The sequence below is a fragment of the Primulina eburnea genome, chromosome 8, assembly GCF_022965805.1.
Source record: "Primulina eburnea isolate SZY01 chromosome 8, ASM2296580v1, whole genome shotgun sequence".
Lineage (NCBI taxonomy): Eukaryota > Viridiplantae > Streptophyta > Magnoliopsida > Lamiales > Gesneriaceae > Primulina > Primulina eburnea.
Window position 1 is genome coordinate 4,668,373 of NC_133108.1, and position 14,117 is coordinate 4,682,489.

Genomic DNA, 14,117 nt, shown 5'->3' on the forward strand with positions numbered 1-14,117 from the left:
TACATCCTATAAACAAGGAAACAAGAGTTTGTTAAGAATGAAACTCAATTCAAATCTTGGATGTTATATTTTAAAGATAAGTTCCTAAATTAAATCACGTGAATTAAATCCCAAAAATAAAAATTATATAGGATTAAATCTAATCATCTTATCAATTTAAATTAGTCTAGAAATACAAAATATTAATATTTCTAATTAGATAGAATATAAATTAAAATAAGAATAAAATATTTATTTTAGATTATATTCGAAATCTATGTTCATTTCTCAATCAATCTATAATCCATTATTGTCTCGTGGTGCCAACAAAGTGAAACATGAATTGGATTGGAATTTTCAATCTCGTTGTAATTTCGATTTCTTAGAAGCAATTCCATCATTCCTTAGGCCACTTGTATCCCGTAACTTGCTGATTTGATTAATGAAATGGTTCCATTCTAAAAAAAAAAAAAATATTCTTTTCGTATGGCTTACTCCAGAGTCCACTTGAGTACCCCAGAACCCATTCTGCTTTTCACACAATTCCCAGTTTCCATTTTCCGACATGGAGGTATTCAAAGTTATTTCCCCCCGTCAGCCGGATGCAGAAAATGGCAGAGAGAGTGACAATCAGGTAACAATGGAATCGGAAAGCACAGACATATTCGAGGACTATGACTTGTATCTGGCTGCCAAGAACGGCAAGCAAAACGATTTCAGCAGCATCCTCGATCGTGTTTCAGCGACTAAGCATGTATCCTCCGGTGAAATTTTGAGCAGGGTAACCCCTATTGGGAATACGTTCTTTCATGTAGCAGCTGTACATGGAAATCACGGCATGGTAAATTACATAGCAACCAAATATCCATCCATCATACTCCTAAAGAATTTCAATGGAGACACCGCATTGCATCTTGCTGCAAAAGCTGGAAATGAATCGATGGTGGAAACCTTGGTGCTAATCCATCATGATTTCTTGGGTTCATACGTACCCGAGTCTCAGGAAGAGACTAAAGATGACGCAGATAAGAATAACTTATTGAGGGCAAAGAATGAAAGAGGAAACACAGCCCTTCACGAAGCTTTAATCAATGGTCGAGAATCTATTGTTCAATATTTGATCAAAGAAGATCCTGAGCTATTATATTACCGCAACAAACAAGGAATATATGGGTTGTACTTGGCGGCTGAAGCTGGTTTTGCCAACTGCGTTTCTTCAATTCTTCAATATTCAACAGACCAGGAACGGTTAAATGATCAGTTCAAGGAGAAGTCTCCCATTGAAGCAGCTATTGTGAACAAAAAACAAGGTATTTCACATTTTGCATTTGTTCAGCGTTTGGAACACATGGGTATTCTAAATTATAAAAAGCATTGATCATATCAACTTCAATAAACTCCAAGTCTTTTGACTAGAAATATTTTCTAACATGCTATTGAGGAGCACATCATGAATAGCTTTGGTTAGAAGCAAAGACATACAACTAGCGTATATGCTTTTGATTGTTTAATGCTCAATTTATAGTTGTTGGTAGGTATTCTTTCTTTTATCTTGGGAAATCAAGGATAGAAATGGGTGAACCAAATGGTTAGGAGAAAATAGTCGAGACAAAAGTTTGACTCTTTTTTCTTAAAACGATATTGCCCCGTCCCAGTACTCACGGTTGTTGGTAATTCGTTTCCCAAGATACAACGACTACAACTTCAAAATAGTAGCACTACAAATTTTAAAGCCACACAAACTTGAAGTATTTAGAACGCTATCAAGATGGAATGCAAACTTTCTAATTTCGAATTCTAAGCATTAAACTTAAAAATCCAATTCCAAGAGTTTAAATCTTGCAAAACTTGGATTTAAGCGCAAATGCTTAAAAAACTCAAAACTAGAAGACAACTCTCAAATTTAATTCTAAAGTTCGAATTTAAGCGTAAAAGCTTAGAAAATTCAAACTCAAGATTTTATAACTTGAAAATTTGAACTTTAAGCGCTAGTACTTAAAAATTCGCATATAGAACTAAATTAGAGAGAAATGAGAAGAAGAGAAAGGTGTGATTAATGCAAATGAGGGTGGACTTATTTATAAAAAAATGAAAAGCTTTTATGAAGCAATGCACCACTTCATAACATCACTTCATAATTGAATCAAAATGGCCATGTACATAACATCACTTCATAATTGAATCAAATTTAACTTGGCCATTTGGCCAAGTACAAAGAGACGCCTCTTGAAAGAGGCGCCACATTCATGAAATCACAGCATTGGCCATATTATTATATATATATATATATATATATATATATATATATATATATATATATATATATATATATATATATAATTCTTTCGATTCAATTTTTTCACTCGATAAAATTTTAACTCAATTAATTTCTCATTCACCCTAATTGGTAATCGAGAAATAATTCCGTTCGCTATGTAGCTTGTTCGAATTATTTTATCGATTCTAAATGAGTACAAAACTCATTTTTCTAACAATCACACACATGAATGAAAATTAATGCATGTGACTATGCTGACTCGACATATAGCGTTCTAGCAAAATATTATTGCATCAGGATAGGTAGTTTTTTTGCTTTGAACCTTCCTTAGTAAGATATAATCGGATTTAGTGGACGTGATGCCTTGAACTATTCGTCATTTTGTGTAAACCAAGACAATTATATTCACACAATAACATTTCTAACATTTTATTATGTTGTCACTTTTGGGTCCATTTCGGCCATGTACACCGCTTGGTTTCGCGAGTGCTTTTCATATTTGAATCGGCCACACTTCGCACTTACGTCGGTGATCTCCTAGGAGAGTATCCCACTATACTCCATCATATGTATTAGTATATCTTAGGAATCATTAAACGTAAATCCTAGCCTCATACCTCTTTGTGGGCAACACCTCTTATCACCTGAATAGTTAGGAGATTTTTTCAAGGTGTTTCTTCCAATCTCGTAATTTAGTTGTCCTTTTTGAATCTAGATCTTGGGATCTCCAGTCAACTAGTTGGGTATCCATTACAAGATTTAATTTTGGGGTTTTAATCTCATTCCTCTTGATAAACAATTCATTTGATCTCTCGGTATACCTTTTGTAAGTGGATCCGCTAGATTCTCCTTTGATTTTACATAATCAATGAAGATAATACCATTAGAGATCAATTGTCGTATGATATTATGTCTACGACAGATGTGTTGAGACTTACCATTATATATAGTGTTTTGTGTCATTCCAATTGTTGATTGACTATCACAATGAATTATTATTGAGGACACTGGCTTATTCCAACAAGGGATTTCTTCTAAGAAATTTCGAAGCCACTCGGCCTCTTCTCCAGCTTTGTCTAAAGCTATAAATTCAGATTCCATTGTGGATCGAGCAATGCAAGTTTGCTTAGAAGACTTCCATGATATAGCCCCACCACCAATGGTAAATACGTAAACACTTGTGGATTTTGAATCATTTGTGTCAGATATCCAATTTGCGTCACTATAACCTTCTAGGACTGCGGGATATCTCGTATATTGTAATCCATAATTTAAGGTTTTTCTTAAATATTTAAGTACCCTTATTAATGCCTTCCAATGATCATTGTCAGGATTACTTGTAAATCTGCTGAGTTTGTTTACAATATAAGCAATAACTGGACGAGTGCAGTTCATGAGATACATCAGACTGCCTATAATATTCGAATACTCTAATTGAGATATGAGTTCACCTTTATTTTTGGAAAGATGCAAACTTGGATCTACGGGTGTTTTGATCAAGGACATATCATTCGCATTATATTTTTCCAATATTTTCTCAACATAGTGAGATTGCGACAAAACACGTGCTTCCGATGTTTTGGTGACTTTTATTCCCAAAATGACATATATTTCTCCCATATCATTCATATCGAAGTTTTTCATTAACATCTTCTTAGTAGTCTTGATGATATTAATATAGCTTCCCACAATTAACATATCATCGACGTACAAGCATACTATCACATATGCTTCAGGTGTGCCTTCGATGTAAATACATTTATCACACTCGTTAATTTTGAAGCCATTTGACAGCATAGTTTTGTCGAATTTTTCATGCCATTGTTTTGGCGCTTGTTTAAGCCCATATAATGACTTAACGAGTCTACACACTTTTTTCTCTTGTCTAGGAACCATATACCATTCGGGTTGTTCCATATATATTTCTTTCTCAAGTTCTTCATTGAGAAATGTCGTTTTCACATCCATTTGATGTATTTCTAGATTATGTAATGCTGCAATTGCTATCAATACATGAATATATGTTATTCTCGTCACTGACGAGTATGTATCAAAACAATCAAGACCTTCCATTTGTCTATATCATTTGGCTACTAATCTAGCCTTATATTTTTCAATAGATCCACCGGTCTTGTATTTCCTTTTAAGAATCCACTTGCATCCTAATGGTTTATTTCCCGGAGAGAGGTCAACCAATTCTCATGTATGATTTTGCAAGATAGATTCTATCTCATTGTTCATCGCCTCCTTCCAAAAGGGGGCTTCAGGACTTGATAGTGCTTCACTAACTGTCCTTGGTTCATTTTCCAACATATAAGTTAGAAAATCGGGGCCAAAGGTCTTTGCTATTTTAGCCCTCTTACTACGTCGTGGTTCTTGTTGTTCTTCTTGAACTCCACCGCTCGTAGTTTCATAAATCCTTTTTCGAGAACTTGTTTCTTTATTTTCTTTACAAGGAAATGTTGTTTCAAAGAAGACAACATTTCTTGACTCAATAATTGTTCTTTTGTGCACATCGCTTATTTTTAGATTTAAATACCAAAAATCGATATGCACTACTGTTATTGCATATCCAATAAATATACAATCTATTGTCTTAGGCCCAATTTTTACTTATTTTGGTTTTGGCACTTAAGCCTTTGTCAAACACCCCCACACTTTTAAATATTTGTAGGAAAGCTTGTTACCTTTCCATAATTCGTAAGGAGTTTCTGTGGGGACCCGGACGCTAATCATTTTCTTAATCGTCATTGGGACTAATTTAATCAATTATAATAAACAAGGTCTAAATTTTTGTTTTTAAATGCGGAACGTAATGGAATCAAACTCCTATACATATTAGTATAAAAGTATAAATCTGATACAACATACAAACATTTACATCTCAGGTTCAACAACTAACTATCAAGTGTTTAAACCCTATCTCTAGTCCAAGTCCGTAGTCTCCACTCTAATCTCGATCTTTCTTCACCTCTGTGACCCTGAACCTGTCCCACATGTTGCCATGCACACATACAAACACGATAACAGCCGGATAACTCCGGTGAGAATAAAATCCCAGTATAAACAATGTATTAATGCAATCATATAAAACATATATAAAAGCATAAACAAATATTAAAACATGTATCTAATCTGACTACATGAATCAATGACTCGTTATCTCATCTCAACTCACTTCTAATCTAGGGATCCCGATCTAAGTTAGACTTGGGCATGCTATATCGAATGTCTACAATAGAAGTCGGTCTACATCTAAGCACATCGATATACCACAAGTCTAGGGTCTTAGCGGTTCTGTCCAAGACTTGGCGGTTCTGCCCTAGCTAGGCTGATCTGCCCTAGACTCGAACTCTTTCTCTGCTATAATTCAATAGACTAAACATATCAATCTGATAATTTGCAAATATCAATGCAATGAATTAAAGTATGTGATTTTGGGAAACTCGAGTCAAACCTAACTCGAGTTGTGCAATCCCGAATCAACATTTATTTATACCTTTCGTTCTGTCGTTCTGATACGATCAAAGTCTCGACTCAAAGTCTGTCAATGTTCAATCTGACAATGACAATATCAATATACTGTATCAATATTCTATTCAAATCAAGACATCTCTGTCTTATCAAATTCTGACAGTACAACAGTACAATTCTGCGATACCGGTGATACCATACCAGTATATACTAATTCCAATAACTTATAATCAACCACAGTACAAATCTGACATCAATTCTAACCAATTCCATTCTGAAAATCATAACAATTCCATATGATATCCGTTTCTTGATCAAACTTCAATTCTACGCTGTCTAACATGTCAAGAACATCATATATGACGTGTATTCAATTCCAACAACATCATAATTTTAAAACATGTCAAAACGTATTAAAACTTACGTCCGGTTGTATTCTACATGGACAGGAACACAGTACTGTACTCGGATTCAAAATCAGACGGACGGATTGAAATATAAAGGATTTGACATGTAAAAGATTTATATATATCTCTCGATTACTCCTTGTTTATTCTGAAGGAAACGATTTATATATATCTAATTGCATGTAAAAGAAACGTGGCTTCTTTTCACCATTCTTACGCGGCGCTCGGGCGGTCGATCATTACCGCTCGAGCGCGGAACCCTCTGTCCGTGACTTACATTTGATATCCACTGGCGCTCGAGCGGTAATATTCTACCGCTCGGGCGCCATACTTTCTGTCCGAGCACTTTTCTTGTTAAACACTGGCGCTCGGGCGGTCATTTCCTACCGCTCGAGCGCCAACAGTCCTGTCTAAAAATTACACCCTTCATAAGCTTTGACCAATCTGGTCTCGTAATAGCCCGGTTATAATCACATTAATTCCAATTCAATAATCTCCGTTTAACATGATATAAAATCTAGGGCATTACAGTTTCGTCCTTAACTTTGTGTGGTATTTTTATAAGAATGTAGTTGGATGAAAGGATTGCTTCCCCCAACAAGTTTTGGGGTAATCCTGAACTCAATAACATTGCGTTCATGATTTCTTTGAGAGTGCGATTTTTCCTTTAAGCAATACCATTTGATTGTGGTGAATATGACGCAGTAATTTGATGAATAATGCCACTTTTGCAACAAAATTCGTCAAATGGTGCTTCATATTCTCCACCTCTATCACTGTGACTAACTTTTATTCGTTTAGTCAATTGGTTTTAAACAATTCGAGAGCCTCATATTTGCTACGTTGCAAATAAACATAACAATACCTTGTGCAATCATCAATGAAAGTAATGAAATACTTTTTTCCTCTTCTAGTTTGCACAAACTTCAAATCACATTAATCAGTGTGAATTAACTCTAGAGGCGTTGTATTTCTTTTCACAAATGAAAACGAGACCTTTGTAAATTTTGCCTCTACACAAAGCTCACATGTGTGTTTTTTGTTTACGTCAATTGATGGCGATAAATTTAAATTTACTAGCTTACATAGTGAATTATAACTTACATGACCCAAACGATCATGCCATAAATCACACGACTCAACCAAGTAAATAGAATTGGTATTTTTATTGCATTCAATGTTACGAAGTACATTCATCGCATTCAGTTTGAAAATGCTCTTTTCTAGATAGCCTTTTCCTACAAACATATCATTCTTTGATAGTACAAATTTGCTAGAATGAAACACTAATCTAAATCCAGCTTTGACAAGTGCTGATCCCGACACAAGATTCTTGCGAATGTCCGGAACTTGTAGCACATCAATAAGGGTTAATTCCTTGCCGGATGTCATCTTGAGCACAACCTTTCCAAGTCTCACGATTTTTGACGTAGTAGAGTTACCCATGAAGAGTTGTCGTTCACTAATCGGGGTATAGGTAGAGAACATTTCCTTTTCGACACAAACATGTCTTGTTGCTCCGGTGTCGATGAACCATTCTTTTGGATTGTCCACTAAATTGGCTTCAAATACAACAGCAGAAAGCATGAGATCCGACATGTCATTTGACAATTTCTCATTTTCGGTGATGTTCACTTGGTCCCTTGACTTATTTTTATTACATTTTTTTTTTCTCAGCAATCTAGTGCCAAATGGTTAGGCTTGTCACAATTATAGCAATTTCCTTTAAACCTTTTGGCTTTTCCTTTCTTTGGACCATTCCCTTGGTGCTTTCTTTTCTTGCTAGTGTTTTGTTCTACCAAATTTGCTCTCGCCTCAAAATTGCTCTTTCCGGCCTTCTTTTCGGATGCCCTATTGTCCTCCTCAATTCTTAGGAGCATAATCAAATCTTCAAGATTCATCTCTTTGTGTTTATGCTTGAGATAATTCTTAAAAATTTTCCATATGGGAGGAATTTTTCAATCATGGCCGCCACTTGGAATGAATCACTAAGGATCATTCCTTCCGAATGAATTTTTTGCAGAATTACTTATAACTCTTGCGCTTGGGCCATAATCGATTCGGAATCAATCATCTTGAACTCCAAGAATCGTCCGACAATGAAATTCTTCAAGCCGGCATCCTCAGATCTATACTTTTTGTCAAGTAACTCCCATAATTCTTTTGCCATTTTCACTTGAAAATACACGTTGTAGAGTGCATTGTCTAGTCCATTCAAGATATAGTTTTTGCATAGGAAGTCGCTATGATTCCATGCATCAACGGCTGCCCTCTTTTGAGTATCTTGTTCTTCTTAATCAACAGTAGGCGATCTTCTTTTAGAAATTTTGCCAAAGCCAAGGTGGTCAAGTAGAAAAACATTTTTTTGTAGCCACCGCTTGAAATCAGTACCATGGAACTTTTCAGGTTTTTCTCCATGATGGACAGTTGGAGTCGTTGTACCTGTTGAGGCCATTTTGGTTCAAATATCGTTTTAAGATTGTTGGTAGGTATTCTTTCTTTTGTCTTGGGAAATCAAAGGATAGAAATGGGTGAACCAAATGGCTAGGAGAAAATAGTCGAGGTAAGAGTTTGACTCTTTTTCCTTAAAACGATATTGTCCTACCTCGGTACTCACGGTTGTTGGCAATTCGTTTCCCAAGATACAACAACTATGGTTTCAAAATAGTAGCACTACAAATTTTAAAGTCACACGAACTGGAAATATTTAAATCGCTATCAAGATGGAATGCAAACTTTCAAATTTCGAATTCCAAGAGTTAAACATAAAAATCCAATTCCAAGAGTTTAAATCTTGCAAAACTTGGATTTAAGCGCAAATGTTTCAAAAACTCAAAATTAGAAGACAACTGAAATGTCTGCTATTTGTTTTCTTAAAACATGCTATTTTTTTTCAAACCTCGCTTAGCATTCGGCCGAACCATAAAATATTTTTGACATCATTTTAAAATAAATCAACCAACTATAATTTGAAAACCAAAAGAATTAGTTTAGCATAAAATAACCCAACATTTTACTAAACCTAAAAATAACTTTTGAAAAGTATAGCTCATACTATAACTTCTCAAAAACCATTTATAAATAAATCGTTGTAAAAATATTTTTATCAAAACTCAAAATCATAAATCATAACTAGTGCGGAAAACTAGCGTCGATCCCCGGGTTATGTGCACCTTTAGTCCAGCAAAGTCAACCATCAAGACCTCCATAAACATTATTATCATAATCATCTGCATCAATCACACCTAGTGAGTCTAAAGACTCAACACATCATATTCTTGATACCAAATAATACGTATAAAACCACAAGCAACAGTGAAAATACTTTTACGTAAAAATAACGTTTTCATGACATGCATAAACTTCAAAACATAAACATTTTCATAAACATTTTCGTAAACATTTTCATATCATCTTCAACATATTCATGTACATATTATCATCAACAGATACGTATTCCTTTTCTTTTTCGTTGAATTCAGATCGTTAATTGTGACTTTCGTGTTCATCTACGTCTACGTGTTGGGCGATGGATCCATCTACATGTAACTACAGTACTGGACGGCGGGGACACCAGCAACACGCTCACCGATCCACTGGGCATTGGCCTTATGTATTAACATATCATCGTATTCGTATTCGTATCCATGGAAACACGATCGTAGGGCTCTCACTGGGACCATAACCCTCACGATATCTCCAACATATCATCGTATTAGTCACAATTACTTCACTTTCTTCAACGCTTCATATTCTCATCACTTTATAAAATTAGTCATGCATATAACGTTTTTCTTTTAAACCAAGAATGCAACATATCTTTTAACGTTTTCATTTAATCATAAAACCCATAAACATTTAAAATAATAAATCATAACATATTAAATCATAAAATCCATAAACATTTTAAAACCAACATTTTAACATATTAAATAATAATATTTAAAATAACATTTTGACATGTTAAATCGTAAACATTTAAAATAAACGTTTTAACATATAAAAATCCATAAACATCCATAATCATTGAAAATAATTATATTAGCATATGAAAAAGCATTCAGGACACTGCCATGACATTTATTAATTTCTAGGTGTAAAATGACTATTTTACCCTTGGACGTAAAATTTCACGTTTTTGACATTTTCTTGATTTCATTGACTCTAATATGTCCAATAATTATTTAAGTTTACATGAATTTTCTCATATTTTTATTTAGCTTAAATCGAGGTCTTTTAATTTTATTTTTAAATATAGCAGATTACAGTGTTTAATCCCGAATTAAATCAAATCTTAATATAAAATTCCTAAATTAAAAAATTAGACTTGTAATAATTATTTAAGCTTAAACCTAATTTTTATAATTTTATTCCACATAAAACTAGGCGTTTCAATTAATTCGTTAATTAACATTCCGTGCGGCGATAAAATCTCGGATAAATCCAAAACTCCATATTTTGATCCCAAATTTTAAACATAGTATTTTTATTGTTTATACTACCCTTCCAAGTAATGAGCCACACCCATGGACCCATAGATTCAATTCTAGTCTCATTATTTTTTTTTTGACACCTTATCGAACACACCGAGCCATCTCCTAATTTATGCGAGCCACGCCTGAGCCACCTTGAGCCAAATCCTATCCAACCCACCTAGGGACCCTACTGACCAACCCCGACCCATAGAACCTAGCCCTAGCTCGCTCAAACCTTGCTGAAACTTGACCCAAGTTCTGCACTTGTGTGTGCGTGAGTCTCCTAGCCTAAGTAGGACTCCTAACCCAACTAGGATACTTCCAGCCCTTCGCCACTTGAGCACTCGTGACCCTAACCTTCCCTGGACCACGCCCAGACCATCCCACTCCCTAGAACCCAGCAGCGAATCCCCTGAATTCAAAAGCACCACCTGCGCGACTTCTTGCTCGCTCACGGTTTCCACTCTTGGTTCGAGCCAGTAGCGACCCAACCCATAGCCCAACCCCTTCCCATGACCCTTGGACCCTGATGGACCTACCCTGAGCCACCCAGCCCCAGCAGCAAGCCTCCTTGGCTGCTGTCCCTTGCAACAGGTCGCGCGAGGAGTTCCTCCTCCATGGGACTGATCCATGGCTGTGCGCGAGGGGCTAGGACCCTTCCAGACCCTAACCCACGTCCCTTAGTACCCATCACCATGACCTGGTCGAGCCCCAAAACCCCATGCATAGTGATCGAACCCCTTGGCTTTGCACAACCCAACAAACTCACAGTTTCCTCTTTGAATTGATGCCTACGATTTCCTGCCTTTCTTTTTCATGTTTTCAGCTTATTTGGTGTGTTTTTATGACCCTAAAATTTGTGAAAAACACCCTTAATCCATACCCTAACCATGGCAGCCCCTTAACACAATTTAAAAATGATTTTTGAACCAAAACACAAGAGTTTAACACACACATATATGCATAGTTACAAAAATATCATGATGTGCAATTTGTTTTCATTCAAAACATGTTCAAATAAATATTATGGTGTGATAGATGATTAAAGGAAAGAATATGACGTGCCTTTGCGTTTTAAACGCACGATTTTACGTTGACGAATCGAAGAACGACGACGAGGAGACGACGGCTTGAACCCTTGAAAGCTTCGAATTTTTCCTCTTAAAATTGATGTGTGTGTCGTGAATATACTTGAGAGAAGAGTGTTTGAGTTGCACAAGGAAGGTGGCGTGCATAAGTGTAGGTAATGGGGTCAAATTACATATTAAATAGTAAATAAAGTATTAACCAAGCTTAGGCCCATTAACCATGTTAATTAAGCCCATTAGTGCTTAATTAAAATATTAATACTAATTTAGTTTAAATAAGTTTGTAAATTTATCAGCCAGGTAGTCAAAATATTCGTATTTTTGTTGAAAATCCAACAACGATAAAATTACATACCGGTGTATAAAATCATCTCAAAACCCCTTATTTTCAAAAATAAGAAAAAGCATCATCTTTAATTTAAATAATTAAAAAAAATTAACCAATAAAAATATTTTCTATTTTTCAGCCCTCGGTCTCCGTTCATCGATCGCAACTTGAATCTCCTTTAAAATTACATTTTAATGCAACCAAGTAGAAAAATATATTTTATACATGTAAAAATGCACAACATAATTAATTTATGCAATAAAAACAATTAATTGAAATGCACAATGAATTTAATAACTTGTATGCAAGTGGTTCGTGTGGACCTTCAAATTTTCGGAGCGTTACAACAACTCTCGAATTTATTTCCAAAGTTCGAATTTAAGTGTAAAACCTTAGAAAATTGAAACTCAAGATTTTATATCTTGAAAATTTAAACTTTAAGCGCTAGTGCTTAAAAATTCGCATATAGAACTAAATTAGAGAGAAATGAAAAGAAGAAAAAAATGTAATTAATGCAAATGAAAGTAGACCTATTTATAGAAAAGGAAAAGCTTTCATGAAGTAATACACCACTTCGTAACATCACTTCATAATTGAATCAAAATTAACTTGGCCGAATAGACGCCTCTTTCAAGAGGCGCCACATTCATGAAATCAATGGCCGTGTGATTTCAATAATTTTTTTTTAAATTATATATATATATATATATAGATATAATCTTTTTGATTAAATCTTTTCATTCGATAAAATTTGAACTCGATTAATTTCTTATTTACCCTAATTGATAATTGAGAAATAATTATGTTTGCTAGATAACTTGTTCGAATTATTTTATCGATTCTAAATGAGTACAAAACTCATTTTTCTAACAATAGTTTTCTGAAAGACAGATGTGTTAGAAGTCATATTAAATTCAAGCCCCCGATTCATAAAACTACAAGATGATCGAGGGAGGTTACCACTTCATTATGCTGCTTCATTAGGTTATGTCGAGGTGGTTCTTTATTTGCTGAAAGGGAATGCTTCCTGTGCCACTCGAAGAGACAAAAGTGGCTCGCTCCCCATTCATCTTGCTGCCGTTGAAGGTCATGTTGCTACCATATGCCTTTTGCTTAACTATTGTCCTGCTGATCCGGTGGAGCTGCTCGACGAAGATGGTCGAAATATTTTACACCTTGCTGCTCAAAATGGAAAACTTAATGTAGTCAACTACATTCTCCACAATCCCAAACTCAATGAACTTATAAATATGAGCGATAAATATGGAAATAAACCCCTGCATTTTGGCCGCCACAAACTGGCATCCTGAAATTGTAATTGCCTTGACATGGGACAAGAGAGTGGACATTACGTTGAGCAATGATAATGGGCTGACAGCTCTTGATGCTGCTGACTTTCATATGCTTGATAATCCCCCATTTCGCCAGGTTACGCACTATGAACTCTTCTACTTTCTTTCTTAAGCAAGTACGGATGCCTCTACCTTTCCTGATGGATAAAAAAATTAGAGCTATTTGTTAGCTTGTAATTGAAGGCTTTAAACTCTATTATCATATTTCCGAAATCATTGTGCAAATAAATTGTCTGCACAAAAAAGAAGGGGAGATAGTCACAGCCATTCTTAAAAATGTTAAAAAAAATCAATTGTTTTGCCCCAATATTACCCCTAAAGCTCCCGGACCTGATAAAACTAACAAGAGAAAAGAACAAAGGAAAAACAAATCTAAAAAATGGGAAAATGTCCGTTTGGATTAAAGTGAAGAGAAAATTAAAATTAGAGGAAACATGATATGTTACTAACCATATAGAACTTTCTTCCATGACACCAGTGCAAGTGAAATTCGATAATCGAATTTCGGTGTATTACAAAACATAGAGAAAAGTAACCTCCAGTATTGGATGTATTGAGCATGAATTGAGAAAGAAAAACTGAAAACTCTATTATTGCTCAAGTGAAGAATAAACTCTCGTTTGTACAGATATATGCAACGCTAGTTAACTAACTAACTAAAACATTGAACCACTAACTGTGATGTTAACTGATAATTAGCCGACTAAGCATTAATTAAAACTAATACGCCCCCTCA

General features: G+C 35.0%; 1 protein-coding gene across 1 annotated transcript in view; it reads left to right on the forward strand.

The window, feature by feature from the left end:
- Positions 1-570: 570 nt before the first annotated feature.
- LOC140838585 (protein ACCELERATED CELL DEATH 6-like) overlaps positions 571-14,117 on the forward strand; it is a 29,892-nt gene continuing 16,345 nt past the window's right edge. Inside the window, 3 exon segments of the mRNA XM_073205013.1 lie at positions 571-1,289; positions 12,921-13,312; positions 13,314-13,457. Of these exon segments, the coding sequence (XP_073061114.1) occupies positions 620-1,289; positions 12,921-13,312; positions 13,314-13,457 (1,206 nt within the window). The 5' untranslated portion in view covers positions 571-619.